This window comes from Myxine glutinosa, chromosome 5 (genome assembly GCF_964187855.1).
Source record: "Myxine glutinosa chromosome 5, kmMyxGlut1.1, whole genome shotgun sequence".
Lineage (NCBI taxonomy): Eukaryota > Metazoa > Chordata > Myxini > Myxiniformes > Myxinidae > Myxine > Myxine glutinosa.
Window position 1 is genome coordinate 41,194,196 of NC_136265.1, and position 27,642 is coordinate 41,221,837.

At 40.3% G+C, this 27,642-nt stretch overlaps 1 protein-coding gene and 2 long non-coding RNA genes across 3 annotated transcripts in view; 2 read left to right on the top strand and 1 right to left on the bottom strand.

The window, feature by feature from the left end:
* Positions 1-23,926, top strand: part of LOC137427639 (uncharacterized) — a 49,706-nt gene extending 25,780 nt beyond the window's left edge. Inside the window, exons 2-3 of the long non-coding RNA XR_013623462.1 lie at positions 23,378-23,551; positions 23,813-23,926. This is a non-coding gene — a long non-coding RNA (uncharacterized LOC137427639). The remainder of the gene's footprint in view (positions 1-23,377; positions 23,552-23,812) is intronic.
* LOC137427640 (gem-associated protein 5-like) overlaps positions 1-27,642 on the bottom strand; it is an 87,800-nt gene that overhangs the window by 21,037 nt on the left and 39,121 nt on the right. The window contains exons 14-17 of the mRNA XM_078777949.1: positions 27,046-27,191; positions 23,419-23,590; positions 23,049-23,231; positions 13,195-13,293 (exon numbers count right to left, since the gene is read on the bottom strand). Of these exons, the coding sequence (XP_078634075.1) occupies positions 13,195-13,293; positions 23,049-23,231; positions 23,419-23,590; positions 27,046-27,191 (600 nt within the window). The remainder of the gene's footprint in view (positions 1-13,194; positions 13,294-23,048; positions 23,232-23,418; positions 23,591-27,045; positions 27,192-27,642) is intronic.
* Positions 25,228-26,943, top strand: LOC137427641 (uncharacterized). Its single transcript, XR_013623463.1, has 2 exons — positions 25,228-25,300; positions 26,392-26,943. It is a non-coding gene; the product is annotated as an uncharacterized LOC137427641 (long non-coding RNA).

Consider the following 27,642-nt stretch of genomic DNA (forward strand, 5'->3'; position numbering starts at 1 on the left):
CTGGACCACAGAAAGAATACCCTGGAAGGTGTAATTCCCCTGGAATTCCAGTTGTTGTAAATTTACTTCCTGACAGAAACTTTTGTATGTCTCCTCCTCTTTTAGGAGAGATGAATTGGCACTTTTTAGAGCCACATACTTGACATATTCCTTTTTGATAAACTCTATTATTTTTAGCTTTAACATAAGAGATATTTTTAGATTTAGTTTTCTTTTTACATTTGAGACAATAACTCATATTTATTTATCAGAAAAATTCCGACAGAGTATCAAAACCTTTTTGGTTTTCAACATATACATTTCAATCTTTATTTTTAAAACATAAAGAATCCTAAGGAATGCCTTCACTCTCTCCTCCATTTATTTACAAATAAAAACTAACTAAAGTCAATGACACCAACATCATCAATCACATAATCTTTTCCTTCTTCTTCTTCTTCTTCTTCTTCACCACTTTCTCGTTTAAATCTCCCTGAAATTGAAGACATTGACGTTCTTATTTTTGAAATCATTATCTTAGTAAGAGTTGTTAATTCTTTAATTTCCTCTTCGGTGCGTTGAGATTGATTTATTTGCTTTAATACACTCAATCTTTTATGAATCTCAATGATTTCCATCTTTTTATATTTTTCCTCCCTCTCTCTTTGCTCCCTCTCCTCCTCCTCCATTTTCTCCCTCTCCTCCTTCTCCTTTTTCTCCCTTTTCTCCCTTTCCTCCTTCTCCCTTTTCTCCCTTTCCTCCTTCTCCTTTTTCTCCCTCTCCTCATTCTCCTCCTTTTTCTCCCTCTCCTCCTTCTCCTCCCTCTCCCTTTCCTCCTTCTCCTTTTTCTCTCTTTCCTCCTTCTCTTCTTCAACTCCTTCCTCATCCCTTGCTACCCTTGAGTTTGAACCCCAAAGAATATTATACATATACTCATCTGGATTTTGAGATATTCTTGTATCTATAATTATTTTTCTCATAATAGGATACCAATAAGATTTGTTGACGATTTCTAAAAGAGTTTTATATTTCATAACTTTGAGAAGTTCATTTTTATTTAATATTTTAAACAAGTCTCTATTTGTGGGTTTAACAATATCAGTATAAGGCCAGTTTTTAATGACAAAATTCCCATGTATATGCTCCAAATCATAAGGTATGTAATACCGAGCACCCTTTTCTTGTAGGTATCCTTGAATACAAAAATTATAATTCTCTTGTAGTCTTCTTCCTGCCATTTATGTATCAGAAATATATGTGAGATTAATATTATGACAGGTAATACCACCCCATCTTCCCACTACCAAATCGGTTTGTATTCCTCGGCTTTCTATCCTTATCTCATTACCTTCCTTCTTTGTCATGCGAACCATCGCTATACTATCATATATTTTTCTTTTCTTAAAATCACGTATTTGTTGTTTACTAATTGTACTTCCACATAAATCCTTATCCTCACCAAGTGGATAATATTCTTCTTTACGAGACTGATTTAAATCATGTAGGTCTTCTATGTTTATTGAAAAAGACCAATTATACCCTAAATCAGGCATATCATACCCCCATTTATTAATTCGCATATTAACTAAATGTCCTTCTTTATAAAATTCAATTGTAAGCAGGTAGTTAAATTCAATGAGGAAAGGTGTATGGTCAGTATAACCAGGTGTTGTGGTTGTAAATTTTACTTCTTTCACAAAACGTGCTGTTTTCTTTAAAAATATATATTGTGATAAATCACTTAATCTAATTAAGTCATTCGCATCTGTAGGGTTTGGATAATTGATTAATTTATAAGTATTCTTCATATTAATATTTTTACTTACACTATATTTTTGTCGTTCAGCCTGTGCCTTTGTATAATAATTTGATAAATCAATATCCTGAGAGGATTTTCCAAAGATAGAACCATCTTTTCCAACATAAGTCATTTATATTAGATTAAAAATGATATCATAAAAATTTTCATTATTGTTGAGTTGAAATAATACATATAAACATAATTGACCACAACATTTAGAATTAATTTCTTGAACTTGAAATGTTTGATAAACACCATTCTGTAAGAATTGTATTACTTCAACAGGTGGTGGCATACCATAACTATCAAAATAATATTTATCCTGACTATTATGAATACAAACCCAATGAGAACCATTCTGTGTGTCTAAATTCATAATAATATTCTTTGTATTCTTATTTATATGTATTAATTCATCTCTCATACAAATAACCACATTATCAATTTTTAGTGTTTTACAATACTTAGCTAGTTCTATATTTGACGTTGTATTCTTTCCAAATTGTTTAAACCATTTATCCATTTATTTATGAGAAAGATACAATCCATTACCCCGTTTAGTTAGTTTAACACCCGCTTGAGCGATAGAGGAAAGCATATCTCCAACCAACAATCTAGCTTTATCAGGTAGACTTTCAAGTTTTTGAGCAAAATCTACAATTACACCACTTCCACTAATTTGTTTCTCCAACTCCTTGTTATGTCTTTCCAATTCTTTTTGAGCTTTTAGTTGTGCCTTCCTTTCGTTAGCAGTTTTTACCGCTGCTGAAATACCACCAGTCAATGCTCCCGCCGCACTTAAACCAGCAAATAAAGGAATTAGAAACGGGAGAAATCCTCCTCTTGACTCGTCTATTGAATATTTCTTTAACATAGGTTTCGTCATTTTAATTTTAAGTGATCCAACATCATTTAGTGTTTTTACTTGTGTGTGTGTGAGTAAAACATCAATTCTTACAGCTCCTTTTCTTTGAATTGTATTAACATTAATAATACAAGGCTTTTGATTTTGAATACAAGATGTTAATTTATTAAGATTGATTTGATTAACATATACCCCAACCATTTATTTATGAGAAAAAACCTATGTGATATTAATCATAACACCATTATCTGTATTAATCTGTAATTCTGTTTCCTCCAAAAGCAAACAATATGCATTAACCTCTTCACTCTCCCCTCTTTCAATGTATAGAGAAGTATCCACTCGATTAGACTTTATAGTTTCCTTTTGAGAACTCAGGTCAATTGTGTAGATTGTATAAAGTTTTTGAAACGCAACCATATCCAAAATAGGATCATTATTACCATTACTTTCACACACCTTTTGGTAGGACTTGTAGGCTTCCGCATAATCATTTTTTTCCCAATCAATTTCCAATCTATCTCGCGGATAAAATGTGCCATCAAGAGAAACCCGAAGTTGTTTCACCTTTGCATTATCACTCAGGGCATTATTCTTATTAGTACCGTCCTCTCCATCTGGTTTTTTAAAAATGAGCCAGAGGTATCGTGGCTTTCCTTGAAGAACACCTAAATTCCAAGTGTAGGTAGTGTGTTCCAGTTTAACGTGTTGACATCTTCTTTTAAGGTATGATACATTTAGCGGTTTCTTTGAGTTAAGTCTTCTATTTAACATCTCTTCCGTTTTAAGATTAGGAGTATATTCACTGATATACCAACACAAATCATTAATAACAAATTTATTATTTTCTCCAAAAGCATTTTCATCCCCAAAAAGCAATCTATTTACATTATCATTCCTTTGTAGTTGAAATCTAATTTTAAGCCCATACAAAACTTTATCATAATCACAAAATCCAAATATACCTTTCAGAGGTACTGCTACGGTAAAACTATTCTCAGCTTTTGCGTCATCATTATACATTGACTTCCTTTGACTATAACCAGGGTCTGCGTTTGTACCCGTTGACATATCAGGAATAAAACCCTCAACAGCTCCCTTACCCATTCTATCACTAAACGAATATAGTGTAAATTTCATCATTTCAGATGTAGCAGAGACATAATCAACCGCTTCAACCTCTTGTGTTCCAATATACAGGCGGACACTGTCAAACATTTTCCAGAAGAAATCATTTACGAGTGTAGCATTAGTATTATTCGCAGCCTTAGTGAATTTAAATTTACACAGCAAGAAACTATCAGCTATATTCAAGTAAGTTTGTTGATTATTTATTTCAAAACTTTTTGTTCCGTTTGAATTCCAGTCTGTTCCTGTTATAGCATTTACCTTAAAATAGTCTTCCTTTTTAGTGGAGTTTGAAATGATAATCGTATCATCCAAATCATAGATACTATCAATCGCTTCCATACTTGTATTTATATAGCATTAAAATTGTTGAAACCCTGACCCAAGTATTTTAATGATTTTTTGTCGTTCTTGTGAAGATAGTTGAGTTTTACCTTTTTTTATTTCTTTGATTGCTTGTAATTTATGAGACTCCTTTTGAGCATCTTTTATACTCTTTATAGCACCCGCAACGGAGCCCACGGCAGAAGCAGTTGAACCAATTAGGTCTTTATGTTTAAGGATGGTTGAACCAATACCCATTAGAGTATCAATTATCCCATCTCCTTTATTTCGAAATTGATGACCTACACCTCGTTGTCTCTTAGGTTTATAGTATCCTCTACCCACATACCTTGTATAGTCTGGTGAAAGGAACATGCCCTCCCCTGTAATTATTTTATATTTTCCCAACTCGTGTTTTCTCACAATAACCATTATTTATTTATTGAAAAACTTCACGTAGGTGAATTCTGATGGATATAATTTCATCATTAAAGGATATCATACGATTATCTTGGTCGGTTATCCTAAAATTTACTCTGTATATGGTTTTTCCTGACACAGGTAAATAGACAAGATTTTTTGGTTCCATATTAAATTTATAACCAATCGGGGTTGAGTATGCACTGAATGAAAATATTGTATTTGTTCTTATTCCATCGTTATAAGCACCATCAATCAAATCACAATGAATTAATACTGAATTTATACCGGAGGATATTTGGATAACATTATCACTGTAAAACGTCCCGTTATTTTCAATCTTTTTTGAAGAGAAACCCAATAGCTCTCTAAACGAATTTTCAATCGTGAAATCAACTTTATAATTATTTTTAAGTTTAATAGTTGATTTTGAAGTGTGTTTTTGAATATCTATTACAATATTTTTTGGTTCATCACCTTTTTCTTTCATAAGGCGAGAGACTTCTGAAGATATTTGAGAAATCTCGTAAGCTCCAGGTGAAACGGTTATAGTTTTATATCCACTTCCTGGATTATAACTAAACTTGTTGTTTTTCTCTGTGATATTAAAAAGGGTATTGTAAGTTTCCATTGACAACAAAGATGCCTCATATGAGGTAAGGGGGTCAAGTTGTAGTGGGTAAGGGAATGAAGCTGTGTAATCGCTCGTTGTGAAATTAAAACTAAGAATTGTGCTTCTCATCTTATTTAATATCTAATAAAATATCTTTGTATTGACATTTATTAATTATTTTCATGTTCATCAACTGATCTAAAATGGCTGAGGATTCATTAAAACAATTGTTGTTTCCAGCCTTCTTACTACCTAACAACAATAATAGCCTATTAACTAATTGTGATGGGTCATTTGGAAGAAAACTAACACCCGAACCAAGCTTACTTAAAGCATCAATAATATGTTTCTCCTTCTCATTCTTCTTACTTTTACCAGCAACAGAAACTCCATAATCAAGTGCATTTAGCAACTCAATATATACCCTATCTTCCTCTCTTTCCATATCAAGTGGTTCCTCAAAATATTTTGAACCGCTGAATCCGGGGTTTGTTAGAAGAAACATTAATCTTGGAGTTAATTTAACATTTGGTTGAGTAGAACTCAAGAACATCAATTCATCATTAAATATCAATACCTTTTCTTCCACAAGATGAAACACTGCTGGTTCTTCTGTTGGAATGAGACCTGCTCTGGTTTTTGAACCCGCCGAATATTCATTGTTTTGAAGAGCTTCCACAACATAATTAGGGGGTTGATTTACCTCCTCAAGTTTCCGAAATAATCCCTCGTCATCATATTCTAATTCACCAAGTTCTTGTTTTGTTATCTGACTAAAATCTTTGAGCATTTGAAGTTTTTTCGGAGTAAATTCTACCGTGGGAACTGTAGGGTGTTGAGTTTTCAAAAGTGGTTTAAAGAATTTCTCTTGTTTTCTTTCAAAGGCTTCTTCACCAGTTAGTTTCTGTCTCCGTTTCTTCTTTATCTCTTCCTGTTGTTTAACAACTTTTGAAACTAATTGTTGATGTTCCTTAAACTTTCTTTCTCTTTCTTCAGTATTCATTTTCTGTATTTATTTATTGAAAAATATCATTTAGTATCTCATCTTGTTTCACAACAATATATTTATATTTTCCAATCGTGTGTTTCATATAATTTTCAAATTCTTTTTTACTACATAACGTAGAGCAATTATCTCTCCAAAAATTATTTACATCTATTGAATTTAACTTAAATAAAATAAAAGTATTGGCATTGTTTCTTATTGAGCGTCGAGGGAGTTGAAAATATGATTGACTAAGATATATACAATTACAAGAAGAATGTCTCCCTCTTGTATAGTAGCTATCCATTACTGTTTGGTTTCTCTCATTAACACAATCATCAAAGATGACAAGGTTCTTTTTTGATTTATCTAAATCTTGAGGTGAAGGTATATCATCCGTATTATCACTGAGAATACAAGTTATGGGTTTCGATTTTGATTTCTGTGTATCACAAAATAATTGTATTATATCATCAATATTATAATCATTTAGTTTGTTTTGAAGTTTAAATAAACCGATAATGTCTTCCTTTTTAAGACCCGCATTAAAACCCTGTGAGAGTAGTTGATACTCGGGTTGAAAACTTGACTTTGTAAAAATTATTAAATTATCATAATCTAAAAAATTAGAACCAAGGAGCATCTTTAAAAGTAAACAGGTTTTTCCACATCCGCTTGAACCAACTATTAGACATCTCAATGAATTTGGAATGTTTTTATGGTTATTAAATTTTATCTTATTTTCCCAAACGGGTAAAAAATCATTCATTTATATATTTGGAAAACAAGTTATCCAACTTTTTTTGAGCTATTTGAGAAACTCTATATTTTATCCTGAGTTCGGGTTTAATTTCAAAATAATCCATTATTTTATTTATATAGTATCTTGTATTAACATTTCCATTAAAATTATTTTGAATAATAAATATCATTAAACCCTTATACATTTCCTCAATACAATTAGTCTCTTCCCTTGAAAGAAATGGTGTATTATCATCACAATACTTAACATTCATCTCTCTTATTAATCTTGTAAAGTAATTCATTTTTGGTTCTAATTTAAAAGAGTTATATATTTTTTTATATTTCTTATTATCATTAATTAAAATTAAATCACAGAAAATACATTGTTTATATGAATCCTCATCATTAAGCCCCACTCTATCACAAGCCGGACAATTCTCTAATTTATCATATGGAGAGTCTGGAAATTCTAAATATCCTTCAGAACTTATCATATTTATGTGGTAAATTTTTACTTAAACTAAACGCAAGTTTATTCATTAATAAATACAATGTTTCAAAGCACAAAAGACAAATTTCAATCAATCTCTACTTCGGTGGAAGATATAGAAAAATATGTCAAAGATGTTAAATTGAACAAAGATAAATATGGAAATTTTTGGGTAAAACCAGTTATGGAAAATAACATGAGCCCCTCTATTTCATTTAAAGGAAGAGCTCTAACTATACCTGGAAAGACATCCATTAAAGTAAATCTAACAAAAGTTTCTCCTCTACTCCTGGCAATTTATTCAAAGCTTGAAAAAGTGATTGACCACGATACTTTGAAAAAGAATGATAAGACCATTAATAATTCTAGAGGAGACATTTGTATTTTCTTTAATAATCCAAAGGGTGTAGATCTAAGTAAAATGAATGATGTTAATATTTCTGGTGAAATGTCATTTCGTTCTATGATAGTTAGAGATTATTTAAAGATAACTTTTGATATAAAAATTGTAGAGATTGAATCTGTTAATGAAAGAAAGTATATAGATATTGATGGGAATATTTTTCTTGCTAATTAAATATGAGTCAATACAGCAGTGAAGATTTTACTATTTCATTGAACTCGGACGATAGTGATGATAGTATTTCATTGAACTTGGACGATGGTGATGATAGTATTTCATTGAACACAGATGATAGTTATGATACTAATAGTTTGTGCTCAAATGATAGTTATGAGAGTAGCTTTATTGATGACTCTGAGTATGATTCTGAGTATTCATGTGATAGTTATGACTTAGATGATTCTGAGTGAAAAAGTGTTTTAGTTTAAGCACAGTGATATATATAAAACGGAGCTGTAAAGCTCAAAAGTGTTTTATTTTAAGCACAGTGATATATATAAAACACCACGTTTTCTCACGCTATAAATATGGTTTATTGTGATACTTGCGAGAAGGAAGTAAAATATTATAAACAACATATTCTCACCGCAAAACATACATACAACATTTTAAACAAACTTTCCCCTCTTCCACCTGAAACAAAACACTGTTCTACATGTAATAAAAATATCCTCAAGAAAGGCTTCAAAATACATCTTAAAACAAATCTACATTTATCAAATTTTATCACAACTAAAAACTCTGATGGAGCATTCAAAGGACATATTAAAATAAGAGTCTTTAACTTCAAACCTCCTGAACCAGAGTCTATAGTTGATGCTGTAGAAATAGTTAAACCTGCTGTTCAAACGTTGATTGAAAAAACACTAAAGGAAATGAAACCACTTAAATTTTATATGGGAGTAAAATTAGAAATGACAAAGGATGAAGGAGTTATAGATGCACCATACATGAGAACTGAGCCACACTTTATATCTTCATATCAAGATTTTAAAACATCAGGAGTCTATGATGAACTTATTAAACAAGAGCAAGATGTGGATAATTCAATCGTAGGAAGTGGATTCAATATAGGAAAAATTATTTACATAGACATTCATATTCTTAAATCAGATCCTCTAAAAGCTTCTTCTTACATTGATTTACCCAGTGTTATCAAAAATAGAAAAGCAGTTATCAATATCAAAAATAAAGACAATAAATGTTTTCTCTGGTCTATTTTAGCACACTTACATCCTCCACATTTTCATGATGAAAGAGTATCTCATTATAAAAAATATGAGAATACATTAAATACGAAAGATCTAAAGTTTCCGATGACTTTAAATGATATTCCTAAATTTGAAAAGATGAATAATTTATCAGTTAATGTTTATGGTCTAACAGAAACAAACAACATTCAGGTTTTAAAGCTTTCTGACAATTGTAAACAAACTCATATTAATCTTCTATATTTTAATTCAGACGAAAATTCACATTATACATACATCAAAGATATTGCTAAATTAATAAAACCACAAGTCTGTAAGAGAACAAATAAAATATATATTTGTTTGCGTTGTCTTAACTTCTTCAATTCACAAGAAAGATTAGATAAACATTCAAATTATTGTGGCGAACATAAATCAACGGTAATCAATATGCCTAAAGAAGGCTCAAAGATCACATTCAAAGATGAAAATAAAAAGATCAAACATCCATTTGTTATATATGCTGATTTTGAAAGTATTTTAGAAAAAATTGATACTGCTTCTCAAGATCCAAAAGAATCATACACAAATAAATATCAAAAACATACTCCTTGTGGTTTTTGTTATTATATCAAATCATCCGTTGGTGATAAATATAACAAGTTAGAGATGTATAGAGGCTCAAATACCCCAGAGGAGTTTGTGAAACGACTAGAAAAAGACTGTGTTCGATTAACCAAGATAATGAGAGAAACCAATAAACCAATGTCCTTAACAAGTAAAGAAAAAAGGGAATTTATAAAAAACAATGTCTGTCATATTTGTGAGGAGAAAATTGGTAAAGGTCTAAAGGTTAGAGACCATTGTCATCTCACTGGTAAATATAGAGGTCCGGCTCATCAAAGTTGTAATATTAATTATCAACTCCCCTCTTTCATTCCTGTCTTTCTTCATAACAACGCTCATTATGATACACATCTATTTATCAAGGAACTCTCAAAGACTTCTGGAAGTATCTCAGCAATTCCAAACACGGATCAGAAATACATTTCATTCACAAAAACAATTCACACATCTCCTATTACTCATATCAGATTTCTTGATACATTTAAATTCATGGCAAGTCCATTGGTTAACTTGGTTCAAAATCTAAAAGAGTTTCCATGTCTTTCAGAGTATTTTTTAGATAAAGATTTTCTAACACAAAAGGGAATTTACCCCTATGACTATATGGACTCATTTGAGAGATTCAATGAAACACAACTTCCTTCAAAAGAAAATTTCTATAACAAATTAAATAATAGTCATATATCTGATAAAGATTATGTACACGCACAAAATGTTTGGGAAAAATATAACATCAAGAATCTTGGCGAGTATCACGATTTGTATCTCAAAACTGATGTGCTTTTATTGGCCGATGTATTTGAAGCCTTTAGATCTGTTTGTCGCACTGGATATGGATTGGATCCTGCTCACTACTACACAGCACCTGGATTGGCCTGGAGTGCGATGTTGAAAATGACAAAACAAGATTTGGATTTGATAACCGATGTTGATATGCTTTTGATGATTGAAAAGGCAAAAAGAGGTGGAATTTCACAAGTCTGCTCGAGTAGATACGCAAAAGCAAATAACAAATATCTTCCAAATTATGATCCAACGAAAGAGAGTTCTTACTTGATGTACTATGACGCGAACAACCTGTATGGCTGGGCAATGTCTCAGGCTCTTCCTTATGGAAAACTTAGATGGGTAAAGGAAAAAGACTACAAAAACGTTTTACAAGATGTATGTATCTCTACACAAAAAGAATTGGATGAAGAAAAAGTTGGTTATTATTTTGAAATTGATTTAAAATATCCAGAGGAACTCCATAACCTACACAAAGATCTCCCATTTGCTTGTGAGAAAGCAAGTCCAAAGAAAGAATGGTTGAGTGATTATCAACGATCGTTTGATATAGGTGAATCAACAGAAAAATTACTTACTACATTATATAACAAGAAAAATTATGTTCTACACCAAAGAAATTTGCGACAATATTTATCAAAAGGTCTAAGAGTAGAGAAGATCCATAGGGTTCTAAAGTTCAATCAAAGTCATTGGTTAAAGGGGTACATTGATTTTAATACACAAAGAAGAACAGAGTCAAAAACAGATTTTGAGAAAGACTTTTATAAATTGATGAATAATGCGGTCTTTGGTAAGACTATGGAGAATGTGAGGAAAAGACAAAATATCAGACTATCAACATCTTGGGAACAAGCATCAAAATTAATTAATAGACCGAGTTTTACTCGAGCTGAGGTCTTTACTGAGAACTTTTGTGCGATCCATTTGATTAAAGAGAGTATTGAAATGAACAAACCTATTTATATTGGAACAACAATTCTTGATTTATCAAAGTCATTAATGTATGATTACTTTTATAATAACTTGAGGAAGAAATATCAAAATGATGTTAATCTACTTTATATGGATACAGATAGTTTTATTTTGAAAATTAATACCAACGATGTTTATTCAGACATGAAAAGAGACATTAATATCTATGACACGAGTAATTACAGTCCAGAGAGTGAGTTGTTCTCTTCTAAAAATAAAAAGGTGATTGGAAAGTTCAAGGATGAATTAGGAGGAAATGTTATGAGTGAATTTGTGGGATTGAGGTCAAAGGCTTATGCTTATAAATACATTGTGAATAACGTTGAAAAGACTGATAAGAAGTTAAAAGGTGTAAAGAAAAATGTTATTAAAGAAACAATAAACTTTAAGGATTATTATAACTGTTTAACAACAAAGAAAGAAGAGTTTAGAAAGATTAATGGAATAAGAAGTTATAAACATCAATTATATTCAGAAGAGATAAATAAGAAAGCATTGGGGGCTTTTGATGATAAGAGGTTTATTTTAGAAAATGGAATTGATAGTCTCCCTTATGGTTATATAAGTATATAAGTGATAAGATATATATAAGTGATAAGATATATATAAGTGATAAGATATACATAAGTGATAAGATATATATAAGTGATAAGTTAAAAAAGGGGGGGGTTGGGGATTTTAACGGGCTACCGCCGCCTTTTTTACTATTATATAAATGATAGAACCAAGTATCAACCAGACTAAAGAGTGGAGGTGTAATCAACCTTGGTATATAAATGGAAAACATAATGAATGTGAAAAATATCAAATAGGTATAATTGAAAAGGCAACTGGTAAAAAAGTTCACAAAACAAATAAGAGAATTAATTTAAATACCGGTGAATTGGGTAAAAAAGATGGAAATATTTTTGAGTGGACGGAAAACTTTGATGGTTGTCAGGAAAATATATACTATAATTTTAAAATGGTATGTGGCACTGGAGGTGCTCAAACAAGAACATTGAGGGAGGTTTACCATTTTATCTTAGCTCAGTTAAAATATCTTGAAAAAGAACCAAACTCAAACCTCTTCTTTAATAATATATTAGATGGTGATGGAAGTTGGAGGCGAAATAAATTATTTCCTACACATAAACAAATATTTGTAGGGTCGTTGTTTGAGTGGGTTATATTCACCAGATGATATTAAGAGTAAAAGGTTAAAAGGTCCATGAGGTCAGAAGGATCACAGGTGTTTAAGTGGTCTAATGAATAAGGATAACATGTCAAAAGGTTAGAAGGTTCGTAAAGAACAGGGTGAGAGAAATAGAGGTCTTTAGGGGCAATGAGGGAGGGGAAAAATTAATATGGAAGTGAATGGGTCAAAGATTAATCTGCCAGATGATATGTAGAAGAAGGATGATAGGTCTATAAGAGAAAACAAATATTTGTAGTGTTTGAGTGGTCTAATGAACAACATTAAGGATAGGTACTACAGACAAAAGGTTCATAAAGATGAGGGTGGGAGAAATAGAGGTGTTTATGATTTTTGAAAAAGACAAGGGGGTAAATGACATTAGATAGGGATTTCCCATGTTAAACGGAGGTGTCCCAGAAGCAACATTATTACACTACTCACGTGACATACGGACACCGAAGGCACCACTATTTCATGGTTGCTCCTTAATTTGATCAACAGTTGAAAAGTCTATTGTGATGTCGACCTTCTATTCCGTGTGTGAAAAGAATGCGATACAGCAACTTTGGTGGAGATTTCCCCATGGTTTTGGAAACGTATGAGGAACACGCGCGCACATGCTCGATTTACATTCTATTGGGTGGAAGCAGTCAAGTTAGAAACACAAAGCACGCAACGGGAGCTTACCGGCATCATGCTTGCGTTTGTCCATCTCAGGCCTGGGCTGAGACTGTGGCTGGAAGTTTGCACTTTCTGATGTTGGTGCAGAAGTGACATCTTTTTTTTCTTTTTTTTGAGAAAAAGGTGAAGAGTGATGAGACCATTTGAAGTATGAGGAAAACTTACAATGATATCCAAAATTAAAATAACACAAATTAAAATAAATAAATTTAAAAAAACATAAATAAATTAAAATAAATTAAATTAAAAAAAAAAAAAAAAATAAATAATTAAACAAACAAATAAATAAACAAGAAGACTTCATGCAGAGCATGATACTTGCAAAATCCGCATCCCCCACCCCCAAGAAAAAAAATTCCATTGATACAGCAAATTGTCCATTTCATCAAGAAAAAAATTGACAATCTTGATCAAAGCTGGGGTCAACAGGAAGAAAAGTGACGATTTTTCAGATGAAAAATGATGATTTTGTAAGGTTGACCGTTGACCTTTTGACCTCAAAAATAGTTAGTTTCCCTATTTAGTGACTCAATGTGCAAATGCTGTTCAATTTTCAAGTCAATCGGATGAAAATTAAGGATTTAAAAAACTTGGCCGATGTTGACCTTTTTTTGGCCTATGTTTACCTCAAAAATAGTTGGTGGTTGAATTCAGTGACCATATATGTAAATCCTCTTAGAATTTCAAGTCAATCAAATGAAAATTGGTGATTTTAGAAATTCGGCCTATGTTGACCTTTTGGCCTATGTTCAAATGAATGAATGAATGAATGAATGAATGAATGATCGTTTTAAGGCCATTTTCCCCGCTAGAGCGGGGGTTAGCCTTGCGGGCCCCCATGACAATCATGGTTCCCTGTTTGAGGCAATGTTTTTATGGCCGGATGCCCTTCCTGACGCCAACCCTTGTTCACGCTCTTACGATGCGCAGGGATACAGTGTGCCTATTCTGAATCGGGGTACACACCGTGATCATTCATCCCAGCAAGCTGGTGCTCAATTCGCCGACCTCGGAAGGATGACAGGCTGAGTCAACCCCCCTGGCGTTAATTCAGCGATCGACCGGGATTCTAACTCGGGATCATAGGATCCCAAACCGGCACCCTAACCGCTAAGCCAACGCCAGGCTTGGCGTTCATCATCATGTTCATGACGTACATGATGTTCTTGGCGTACATCATGTTCACCTAAAATATAATTTATGGTTGAATTCAGTGACCAGATATGCAAGTCATCTTCAAATTTCAAGTCGATTGGATGAAAATTGAGGATTTTAGAAATTTGGCAAAGTTGGTGACCTTTGGCCTATGTTGACCCTTTGACCCCAAAAACAATAGGCTTCTCAATTGGGACGACCTATACAACATGGTGAAGTTTTGTGACGATCGGTTTGGAATTGTGACTTATAGGCCGTTGACAAACACAAACAAACAGACAGACAGAACCACAAACGCAACCGACCAATATACAATACTTGAAAAATCTTCGATTTTGCAAGTACTGTAATAAATAAATGGACAACTGTGTCTAAATTTCTTCCCGACGATTCTGGACGTTTGACTTCAATGGATCCTTAGGAAAACCAACGAGGCTGTTCAATCTCTGCCAGTACTCTTTGAACACAAATATATATATATTGTTGCGAATATGGAATTTGACCTCCATATCCGCTTGTAAATATTCCCCTATCTTCTCCGATACTCCCCAACTCTCCCCTTACCCCATTCCCTAGTCCCATTGTCTGTAAACAACACCCATTAGAGCCGATCTTCCCCTTCATTCCCCCATTAAATGTCGTGCCCAGGTCCCCCGCACCACACGTAGACAATTATAGGACATCTTGCTAGTTATTCTTAATCTATGTCAGTTAAGGACTTGTTTCCATTAATTATGACTCTTCGTTGCACCAGAATGTGATGATATGGCACCAGTAGGAGTTTAGGACCTTCCCATACCTCCCCGCATCTCTTCCCATCATCTCAAGCTCCAACAACAACCACAACAACAGCGGCTTTGCGTCCTCACTCCGGCTCGGTTGGCCGCCATTGAACATGTGCTCGACGGGGTTACCCAGAAGGGGGCTCCCTGTCGGCCCCTCGTCAAGGGCGGAGCCGGTAACCCCCGCACCCAATGAGAAGCCATGGGCCGATGCCATATGGGGCGGAGCTAACGAGCGAGGGCGTGACTCCCCGCCAGATATACGCGGCCCCGCGCCGGACGTGAGGAGAGATGCGCCCCGAGCTTGGAAGGAAAAGACGCCACCCTCCCGAGCGCTGAGCGACCTCCCCAGCTTGAGACCAAAGTCGCGACCCACAAGCGCTGTGATACCTTCACGCATCTCTGGACACCACCGTACGTGATCCTGCCCTGAGCACAGGTGCACCTGGAGCGATCGCTACCCGCTTTCCTGGCCATCAAACCCCGTGTGAGTGAGCCTTGTCCCGCGTTTACCTGTCGTCTGTCCGGGGATAATATAAGTGTGTTTAAGTGCCCACCTTCCTATGTTTCCCTCTTGTCCCTGTAATCTAAACCTTCCGCAATTGTAATAACAACCTTTGAGAACCGTATCCCTGGTGTCGTATTGTGTGATTGTAATCCAGCCGGGTGTCTTCTTTTTCTTATTGAGCCAGCATAGCGCGATTAGTCAACCCCGGGTGCAATCGGGGTAACTTGTACGGATACGGCGGCCATCCCGCTCGGCCCACCATACCATCAAAGTCGTATCTGTAACAATTGGTGTCGAGGAGTGGAATTCGAACCCGGGACTAAATTAGTTAGGCCCAAATTTTGGGAGGGAAAATCGATTCGGAGCGCGTTTCCCGCGCGAAATTATAACGGCGAAATTTCAATTTGTTTTACGAAAATAAAAAAAAATAAAAACCGAGTTTTGCAAGTCGCGCTATGGCGGATCAAGACGGCTGGGGTCCGGTAGGGGAGAGTGAAGCAGGGTCGGTCCAGGACCAAATTGAGGGACATGAGGAGAGCGAAGCAGTGAGGGCGGCAGGTTCGCAAAATAGCGCCGTCACGCACGAAGTAGCGGGCGCGCAAAATGGCGCGCTCGCTCACGTGGTTGAAGGGTCCCAAAATAGCGGCGCCGCGGAGGGCGAGCCTGCGGTGGCGGCTGGGGACGCTGGGCAAACCGGGTTTGACCTCAGATTATTCTTGACCCAACTGAATGCAAAAATGGATAGGATGGAGGGCCAGATGAGGGTTGATAGTGGGCGATTAGAGGGCCAAATGGGGGTAATGAGGGACGAAGCGAGGGCTCGGAGTGAGCAATTGGGGGTAATGAGGGACGAAGCGAGGGCTCAGAGTGAGCAAATGGGGGTAATGAGGGACGAAGCGAGGGGTACCAGTGAGGGATTAGACAATAATTTTAAGGGATTAGACAATAATTTTAAGGGATTAGACATGAAATTTGGGAAATTAGACGATAGATTAGGGGAAATACAGGAGGGGTTAACGGGGGTAGAAAACAGAATGGCCGCTCAAGAGAATCAAATGGAAGGGATGCAAAAAGGGTTAGAGGGGTTAGAAAACAGTATGGAAGGCAAATTGAGGGACATGAGGGACCAAGCGGAAAGGGAAGTTAAACAAATGGAGCAGCAGATAGAGGGGGTCAGAATGGGGGTAGAAACCAAACTGGATGCTCACAGGGAGGAAATGGAGCAGATGAGGGTGGCATCTGGGCAGGAGATGCAAGTGATGGGAGAGGAGATCAGAAGAGGAGTGAGTGAGGAGGTCGGAGGAGTGCGCGAGGAGGTGAGGCACTGTAAGGAGCGCATGGAGAAAGAGGTGAGAAAGGGGACTGTAAAATTGCAAGGTGGTATAGAGGAGTTGACGCTGGGAGTAGAACAACTGACAGTGGGACAAAAGGAGTTGGGGGACCAGGTAAAGAAGAACACAGCGGTAATAGAGGGTTTAAAATCGACACAGAAAGAGATGAAAAAGGACGTAGGGGTAATTAAAAAAGAGTGCCAGACGGTACATGAGGACCTGACGAGGAAAATGGACAAGGTGGTAGAGGTAATGGAGGTTAAAGAGCGGGAGGTGCGGGAGCACATAGAAAAAAATAAAGTGGAGTTAGAGGAAGAACTTAAAGGGGCGCACGAAGAGATGAAGGAGATGAAGCAAAAATTAGAAGAAGTGGAAGAAGGGGTGAGCGAAATTAAGAAGCGACGGAGAGGGGATAAGAAAGAGATAAAGGAGGAAGTAAAAGAATTGGTCCAAAGTCTGTGTTCGGATCGTGATGATGTGCTCATTAACCGGATGAGGGATTCGCAGGTGATGGAGGAGAAGCGAAGAGGAAGAGGACCCGGTGTAAGTGGTGACCAATATGGTCGTGCGTATGATGCGCCAGGGGATTTAAGAAGCTTGGGGGTCGAGATGGACCCGGGTGTTCGTGAGAGGCCGTCGGTGAAGTGTGCGACAGGTCTGGTGTGCGAAAGAGGAGGTGTGCGAGAAAGTCCGACTCTGGGGTGTGTGAGGAAAAAGTGTGTACCAAGGAGTGAGGGTGCTGGCGAGAGTGAGTCGGTCGTAGCGCGTGTGCGAGGGAGCACATGGAAGCGCGGTGTGGTAAGTGTTACAGAGGGTGTGACGGGAGAGTGTGCGCAGGAGTGTGCGCGAGAAAGGGGTGTGACCGACAGGTGCATGAGGAAAGAGTGCGCTGTCAGAAGTAAGGAAGAGTGTCCACCTGTGGTGAGTGTTACAGAGGGTGTAACGGGAGAGTGTGCGCGAGAAAGGGGTGTGACCGACAGGTGCATGAGGAAAGAGTGCGCTGTCAGAAGTAAGGAAGAGTGTCCACCTGTGGTGAGTGTTACAGAGGGTGTAACGGGAGAGTGTGCGCGAGAAAGGTGTGTGACGGACAGGTGCATGGGGAAAGAGTGTGCTGTCAAGAGTAAGGGTGAGTGCGCTGTCAGGAATGGTGGTGAGAGTAGTGAGAGTGACATGGAGCGTGAGTTAGTTGTGACAGGTGAGCGAGGATGTACACCTGGGATGGAAGGATGCGCACCTGGAATGGTAGAGCGTGAGTGGGAATGCACGCTGGAGTTGGTGGTGAGGCACGTGGTTGGGTGTGCGAATGAGGGCACACCTGTGATTGTCACAGAGGAGGTGACCGAGGAGGGGGTGCGAAGCGGTGTATTGGTGAGGTGTGCGAGCAACGAATGTGTGCCAAAGTGTTCGGTGGTCAGGTGTGTGACCAAGGCTGTGAGTGGAATGGGTGTGCCTGGGTGTGTAAGGAAAGGTACGAGGAGCATGAGCACGGCTGGATGTGTGAGCAAGGAACGGGCTTCGGGGTGTAAGCATGCAGGTGAAGCATCGACATTAAACGGGTTAGAGGTTAGAGCGACTTTTAGCCGAAGCAGGCCCTCGGTGCGTGCCGGGCCTCGCTTTGAACGGCCGCGTCCAGGCTCCACTAGGCGGAGCTGGCAGCCCGATAGAAAGGGTCGTCATGGCGACCACTTTTTGGTGAGACGTGCCGGCAGGTCGAGAGCGGGGCATTGGATGGCTCCGTGCCGAGGTGGTGCGTGGGATCTCGGCACGGGTAAGCCCCCGTCCCTGCACCGAGTGCCGGACGCATCCAGCCGCTGGCACAAAACAACCAGCATCCATTGCTTGGCTTTACGAAGCCGGGCTTTGGACAGGGATTGGCGCACCGAGAGGTATTAGTGAGTAGACTGGGTGATGAGGTTAGTGTTTTGGCCCCAAAATTAGAGAAAAACAAAATTTGATGATTGGCAAGGGATTGGCAGTAGTGATTGGCAGATGATGGGCAGTGATTGGCAAATTTTTAATTTGTTGAAATTTGATGTGCAAAATTGGTAGTGAGAGACCCCCGATGTGGTGGGATGGCAAATCCACCATCCCTCACAGGTGGGGGCAAAGGAGCACTAGATTATGGGGTGTATGGCAGTGAAAACTAGCCCGGGTGGGTTAGGATATGGTGTGTAGGGATCTAGCGAAGATTGACATTAGGTAACGTTAAGATTAGTTAGTGACTGACACCTGTAGTGGGGACGCAGGTAGATTAGTGTGGATTATAATGACGAGGGAGCGCAATAGTTAAAGGGACGACTGGGAAGCGCAAGTTTCAGAAGGGAGTAGTTAGCTGAGATGATGCCGTGTGTGTGAGAATTGAACAGGTGTGATTGCACAGGTGTGCAACTGGACAGGTGTGTGGAGCAGTGTATGAGTAGTGAGTGTTGTGGATCAGCGCGAATGCGCTTGGGGAGAGAAGGGTGCCGGTGGCACCAGGTGTGAGAGCACAGGTGTGCAAGTACAGGTGTGTGGAGAAAGTTGGAGTAAGTGGTACGGAGTGGTGTGCATGGTGCGAAGGTGTGGATGGGGGAAGAGTGGACCCCCATCACGGATACCCGGGGCGGGTAGTGTAAGTGTTAGGTAGAGGGTGCAGGTAAATTGTGGTTGGATATTGGCATTTGTGGTGGGGTTGCAGAATGGTGTTGTGGATGGGTGCATTAGTGTTGTGGAAATGGCTGGGCGTGTAGCCTGTTAGTGTGTGTAGTTGGTTGGGCACTCCACCACTGTGAGGATGTCGGCCAGGTGAGGCCGCAGGTGGGCTCTGGGAGCCGGTAGAGTTGTGGATGGGGCCTGAGGATCCCGGGTGTGGATCGGGCAGCCCAGTGCCAGAGAGGGCACGGAGTGGGGAGAGAGCCAGAGGGCCTTCCCCTGGTAGTTAGGTTAGGGTAAGGAGCAGGTAAGCTCGGAGGCAACTGCAGTGGTGGAGGTGTGCAGGTGGGTAGACCCACTGGGAGAGGTACACGTCGCAGCCCAGAAATTGTACGAGGGCACCGGGAGATGAATCGGGGGAGTGAGACCCCAAATTGAAGAGCACCACAGTTTGGCCAATGGGAATTGGTTTTTAGAACCCATAGCGTAAGAGGGCCAATGGTTTGGCCGGAGAAAGACCCCGGGTAGTGTAAAGTTGTTAAAGTCATTTAGGAAATAGTTAGGATTGATGAACCTGTCGCACCATACGCAGCCACTTACCTGTGGTGATGATGATGACTCCACACCTGTGTTTTCTTTGTTTTGTGCAGGAAATGAGAATTGCTGTTGGATTTGTGAGACGCATCACGACGTGGATGAGACATTGGGGTGATTCCATCTCTCCCTCCCTAGGAGGGACTGATGATGAATTGGTGATGGCAAATTTTGATGTTGAGTTGGAGATGGCAAATTTTGATGAGAGTTGAAAATGGCAAATTTGATTGGTTAGGAGGGAGAGAAGACGAATTTGGTATATGGGAGGAACGGGGAAGACAGTAGGGATGTTTGTTGATTTGTAAAGTAGATGTTTATGGGTAGTGTTGTGTTGTGTGGATACAGTAAGGGGTAAGGGAGGGGCCATGTAGGTTACCTGGTGGGGGGGGGGGCGTACGATAGGAACGTACCTGTCTCACCTGGTTCCCATGTGCCCCCAGTGTGCATTACCTTACATTGCGTGCACTTTTGCGCCCTTACCACCTTACTCACTTGTCTGCTTCTTTTGTCTCCCACCTCCGAGGATCTGGCTTTGGGGTAGAGAGAGAGGAGAGAGAGGTGCTGGCTACGCAGTTGTGGGCCTGCACTTTCGCTGTTGGCTGCCTGGATCGATACACCATATGGACCGCAATGTTTGTGGCCACCCACAATGGACCGCAGTTCGTTTGCGGCCAAGCACCACCCGGGGATGGACCTATGGATCAACGTGGCACCTATGCCATACAGGTGAACCACTAATAGTTAACACCACCAAGTGCACCACAAGAAGAGCAAGAGACACCTGCAGGGTTAGGGGTTGTCGAATTTATTTTTATTCCAATGAACAATGGTGACTGCACCGATTGGTGGTGGGGTGGTGCTTTCGATGCTGGGACAGGGTGCTCTGCACGTTATTAAAGGCCGTCGGCCACAGAGCACTCGTGGGTTGGTGTATCGATGTTGGCAAGCGCGCTCTCTCTATGCATAACATCTGCATGTGTTCCTCCAAAGACAGGTCCTGGATCGTAGTGTAAATATCAGCGTAGTCTTGTAAATAATGCTCCCTACCGGCTGTATGTTTAGTTTGAGGATTCTTTCCGGATTCGGTTATCCTGTGGGTGTGTTTCTGAGAGGAGAAGGGTGCAACGTCGCAGGGGGACATATTTACTCATTTGTGAATATCTATAAAACTGTCGCACTCAGGGTAGAGTTAATAGTAGAGGGAACTACATTGCGTGCCACACTAAAGTAGGTAAAAATTTATCGGGTCGGGACGCCCCGAGGGTAGAGAAGGGTGCAATGTTGCGAATATGGAATTTGACCTCCATATCCGCTTGTAAATATTCCCCTATCTTCTCCGATACTCCCCAACTCTCCCCTTACCCCATTCCCTAGTCCCATTGTCTGTAAACAACACCCATTAGAGCCGATCTTCCCCTTCATTCCCCCATTAAATGTCGTGCCCAGGTCCCCCGCACCACACGTAGACAATTATAGGACATCTTGCTAGTTATTCTTAATCTATGTCAGTTAAGGACTTGTTTCCATTAATTATGACTCTTCGTTGCACCAGAATGTGATGATATGGCACCAGTAGGAGTTTAGGACCTTCCCATACCTCCCCGCATCTCTTCCCATCATCTCAAGCTCCAACAACAACCACAACAACAGCGGCTTTGCGTCCTCACTCCGGCTCGGTTGGCCGCCATTGAACATGTGCTCGACGGGGTTACCCAGAAGGGGGCTCCCTGTCGGCCCCTCGTCAAGGGCGGAGCCGGTAACCCCCGCACCCAATGAGAAGCCATGGGCCGATGCCATATGGGGCGGAGCTAACGAGCGAGGGCGTGACTCCCCGCCAGATATACGCGGCCCCGCGCCGGACGTGAGGAGAGATGCGCCCCGAGCTTGGAAGGAAAAGACGCCACCCTCCCGAGCGCTGAGCGACCTCCCCAGCTTGAGACCAAAGTCGCGACCCACAAGCGCTGTGATACCTTCACGCATCTCTGGACACCACCGTACGTGATCCTGCCCTGAGCACAGGTGCACCTGGAGCGATCGCTACCCGCTTTCCTGGCCATCAAACCCCGTGTGAGTGAGCCTTGTCCCGCGTTTACCTGTCGTCTGTCCGGGGATAATATAAGTGTGTTTAAGTGCCCACCTTCCTATGTTTCCCTCTTGTCCCTGTAATCTAAACCTTCCGCAATTGTAATAACAACCTTTGAGAACCGTATCCCTGGTGTCGTATTGTGTGATTGTAATCCAGCCGGGTGTCTTCTTTTTCTTATTGAGCCAGCATAGCGCGATTAGTCAACCCCGGGTGCAATCGGGGTAACTTGTACGGATACGGCGGCCATCCCGCTCGGCCCACCATACCATCAAAGTCGTATCTGTAACAATATTTAACAAATTCAAAATCGAAGGCCACAAAAAGTGACTATATATATAAATAAATAAAAATAACCACCTTTAGAGGCCATTTTTCCCCGCAAAGCAGGGGTTGGCCTTTTTCGGGAACCATGGTTGTTGTTGTTTTTTGGTCCCCTTTTTGAAGCAATGTTTTACGGCCGGATGCCCTTCCTGCCGCCAACCCTTTTTGTCGCCTTTTACGACAAACAGGGAATTACCAGTGAACTGGTTCTCAATTTGCCGACCTCGGAAGGATGACGAGCTGAGTCAACCCCCCTGGTGTAAATTCAGCGATCGACCGGGATTCGAACCCAGGATCCTAGGATCCTAAGCCGGCACCCTAGCCGCTAGCCCAACACCAGGGTCACCCAACACCAGGTCACACAAAAAGTGACTGAATTGTACTAAAAGGGAAGACGACTGGAATTTTTTTTTTTAATCTGGAAGTTATATCCACTTTGACCGAAAGTTCACCTGCGGCACGTGACGGTGCATCGGCGTTTCCACCTTCACTTCCGTTGGCAGGCTCTCGCCAATTATGTTCCACTCCCTCGGGCAAAGGAGACTGCGTTTCAGGACGTTCGTGCAAGCTGGCCAAATGAGCTTTTCCCTTGGAACTGCCAACTTTTTTTCTTTCCAATTCCACGCCTTTCTTTCCTGATGGGAGAAATCCAAGATTCACATCGTCCTGAAGGAAGATAAAAGCGTTTGCACTTTCTATTGTAATAAAATGCAGCTGAAGACAGAATATTTCTTTAAATCGCATTTGCTTTTCGTCTCTGTCTGTCTCTCTGTCCTATTAGGCGATACAAACTAGGTCATGAGGAAGAAAAACAATCGAGACCTTTTGGTGGTTTGGTGTGCTCTTGCCGAGTTGGGTGCCAACAGTGAAGGCTGCAATCATCTCCTCCAGTCCACACGCTATCGGGGTCCGTGTGGGACCAGGCTATGGCCAGGAGCCGCCCGACATGGCCTCGGTAATTATACAGAGGCTTTCTGCTGCACACGTCCCACACCTGGTACACAAGGGGTGGGGGACTTTGAATTACACTAGTTCCTCAAAACACATAAATCTCTGCATCGATTTATCATCCATAACATCTTAATTTATGTCAAGCAATTCTTACCCGTTTAATGTAGTTTACTACCTCTAGACATGTAAATTAATCAGTCCCATATCCACTTGTGTTCCACTTTACCATGCCACTGTCATGCTTTACCGTTTTGTTCCTTCATAGATTCTGACATGTGCATGGGAAAAACAAACTTCAGATTGAAAATAGAGGGATCAGGAGGACAAAGAACCCACCTCAGGAAGACAAACCCACCAGGGACGAAGGCCTTTAATAATACTAGGGCATTGCCCGTACTATATCTATATCTAAAATTATATCCCCCCCCTCTATTTACATGAAATGGTTTGGTCCAAAGCGAACGGCTTGCGAGTACGGTGACAATCCCCCCCCTCTATTTACATGAAATGGTACGCTCTACCCCGCCCGTACGCCCGTAAACAAAAAAAACAACGCTCTTCGCTTCCGCCCTTCGCTCTGACTGAATTGGGAGAAATAATGCGCATAAGAAATCGAATTACGTACCGTAATGGCGGTCAGCTCGTAACGCGCTCAGCTCCGCTCGTCTCACATCGGCCACGCCTACGCAACAAAGCGTTCTGTGATTGGCTGCCGGAAGTGAAGTCTTCACTGTCCGGAAGTTCGCAAATCGCAGTTACGATGAATCGTTTTAATTTAATCGCAGTTTGAATTCGTTTTAAAACATAGTTTAACGGCAACATAGTTTTCCAACGTGAAATAAATGAATACGCTGTCAAATGTGCCGTCCGAGGCAGAGTCTGATCGCCACGTTCGGCACACGTGATAGCTCGCTGCTCTCTGATTGGTTGAAGCGTTTTTTGGACATAGCTCGGTAAGTACTTGTCCGATTAATTTAAAACCTTGAAAAGGCACATCCTCGGGTCCCCAGCAATATACCTGGCAAGTTTCAAGTATATCGGACCCGTGGTTGTCGAGAAACAGCGGTCACAGACAAACGTACAAACAGAGATTACTGGAATTATAGATAGACTAGGGCATGCCCGTACTATATCTATATCTAAAATTATATCCCCCCCTCGATTTACATGAAATGGTTTGGTCCATGAAATGTTTTGGTCCATTCGCAACGCCAAAGCGAACGGCGAACGCTTTACATGAAATGGTTTGGTGCATGAAATGTTTTGGTCCATTCGCAACGCCAAAGCGAACGGCGAACGGCTTGCGAGTACAGTGACAATCCCCCCGGGGTTTTTATTAGTTTTAAAACATAGTTTAACGCCAACATAGCGCCAACATAGTTTGCAAACGTGAAATAAATGAATACGCTCTCAAATGTGCCATCCGAGGCAGAGTGTGTCCGCCACGTTCGGCACACGCGATAGCTCGCTGCTCTCTGATTGGTTGAATCGTTTTTTGGACATAGCTCGGTAAGTAATTGTCCGATTAATATGAAACCTTGAAAAGGCACATCCTCGGGTCCCCAGCAATATACCTGGCAAGTTTCAAGTATATCGGACCGGTAGTTGTCGAGAAATCGTTGTCGCATACATACACACACACATACACACAGAGATTAATGGAATTATAGATAGATGAATGTAGTTGGCAAGAAAAGGAGCAGACAAAAATTGAGGTGGAGGTGCTCGAGAGGGATTCAGCCGACCCCACAAGGTAGGATTAAGGCCAATAAAGTAGTCGAAGTCGTACTAGTGGTAGTCGTAGTAGTAGTCGTAGTAGTGGTCGTTGTACTAGTAGTGGTGGTAGTCCTAGCAGTGGTGGTGGTAGTGGTAGTAGTTACAGTAGTAGTGGTGGTGGTAGCAGTGGTAGTGGTAGTGGCAGTAGTACTAGTAGTAGTGGTGGTGGTAGCAGTGGCAATAGTAGTAGACGTAACTAACAGTAGTGGTAGTAGTAGTAGCAGCAGTGGTGATAGTGGTTTTAGTAGTTGTAGTAGTATTAATAGTTGCAGTAGTAGAGTGGCAGTACTAGTACTAATAGTGGTAGTAGTAGAAGTAGTACTAGTAGTAGTAGTAGCAGCAGCAGTGGTGGAAGTAGTAGTGCTGGTAGTAGTGCTGGTAGTAGTAGTAGTGGTGGTGGTAGCAGTGGTGATAGTGGTGATAGTGGTAGTAGTCGTATTAGTAGTTGCAGTAGTAGTAGTAGTAGTAGTAGTAGTAGCAACAGCAGTGGTGGTAATAGTAGTAGTGGTAGCAGTGGTTATAGTGGTTTTAGTAGTTGTAGTAGTATTAATAGTTGCAGTAGTAGCGTGGCAGTAGTAGTACTAATAGTGGTAGTAGTAGAAGTAGTACTAGTAGTAGTAGTAGCAGCAGCAGTGGTGGAAGTAGTAGTGCTGGTAGTAGTAGTAGTGGTGGTGGTAGCAGTGGTGATAGTGGTAGTAGTCGTATTAGTAGTTGCAGTAGTAGTAGTAGTAGTAGCAGCAGTGGTGGTAATAGTAGTAGTGGTAGCAGTGGTGATAGTGGTAGTAGTGGTTGTAGTCGTATTAGTAGTTGCAGTAGTAGTAGTAGTAGTAACAGCAGCAGTGGTGGTAATAGTAGTAGTGGTAGCAGTGGTGATAGTGGTAGTAGTAGTTGTTGTACTATTAGTAGTTGCAGTAGTAGTACTATTAGCAGCTGTAGTAGTAGTAGTAGTAGTAGTAGTAGTAGTAGTAGTAGTAGTAGTAGTAGTAGTAGTAGTAGTGTGTTGTGGATGTTCAATCCCCCTCCCCCACTCGGGGATATTCTATGTGTGTCCCCCTCACGATCCCCCAGGGGGTGTTCATGATGAAAGTTCCAACCATCACCAAGTCACGAGGGTATAACGCACGGCTGTGGAATGACAGCTAGAGCAAGTTTAAAAAACAATGTTAAATGGACAAAACGTATCATGGTGTCAAAATAAGAAAACCTCCTAATTACACCAGACTCAGTGGTGTCATGGTCCGCTCCGATTACGGGAGGTCGGTGGTTCAAATCCTGGCTGAGTCTTACCAAAGACTTCAAAAATGGTATGTGTTGCTTCCTTGTTTGATACTCAGCATTTTACAAGGATGGAGCACTGACAACCTCTGTAGGTCATTGTGCAAGGATCTTCAGGATCGAAGGAGGCAGACTAACCAGTAGAAGAAGATGGCAGAAAGGCATCAAAAAGGCGAGTTTCCAAAGGGGTTAAAGTGGTTGTTGCACCCAAATTTGTGCAATAGTTGGAGAACCTCGACACCACGAAGTATACCTCGACACATGTATCCCTTATCCCCACATCATCCACGACTCTTGTACGTCATACATTTACTCACAATAATAAAAGAACATCACGCAATGAAATGAGGATTCGGTGTTTTCTCCATCCCATGTCAGATCAATCAGCATATCCGATGAAGCAAGAGCAAAACCTTATCGATATCGTTACAAAGGTGGTTTTCTGACCTGTGCGGATCCATCGTAACTGCAGGAGGCCAGGATACCAGGCTGATGGGGGCTCCAGTCTAGGCCGGTGATGCGGGACGTGTGGCCAGACAGACTGCAGTAAGGCTCCACCAACACCATGGCCTCATCTTGTTTGCCTTCCTGAGCTGAGGTAAAGAAATACAGCATCATACACTTTACTGCTAAAAGTGATGGGATAAAAACATGCACTAACAGTTTTATTAACGTTAAGTTGGGATTCTCGACCATTCCGAGCATCGTTCATGCTCCACATCTTGTGGTGATTGTCGTCAAGCTTTTAGTACAAACGCAATTCCAAAACATCCCCCACAGTACCTTCTGTGGTATTCCACAAAATGCAAGGTTTGCCCCACCACCGTCGCCCACCAGGAGCGGGTGTTTTTAGTACCGAAAATGATGCAACAAGCAGCCTCGTGCCGCATACGAATGAATGAACCAAACACTGACGAAGCACTCGGTGTTCGTGAAGGTCAAGGAGGTGATCAGTGGCGAGACAACACAACACGATGCGGTTCAGATGAAAGTGCTTTTGTTACATAGAAATTGCATTTCTCGATCGAAATGATATTGCATAAG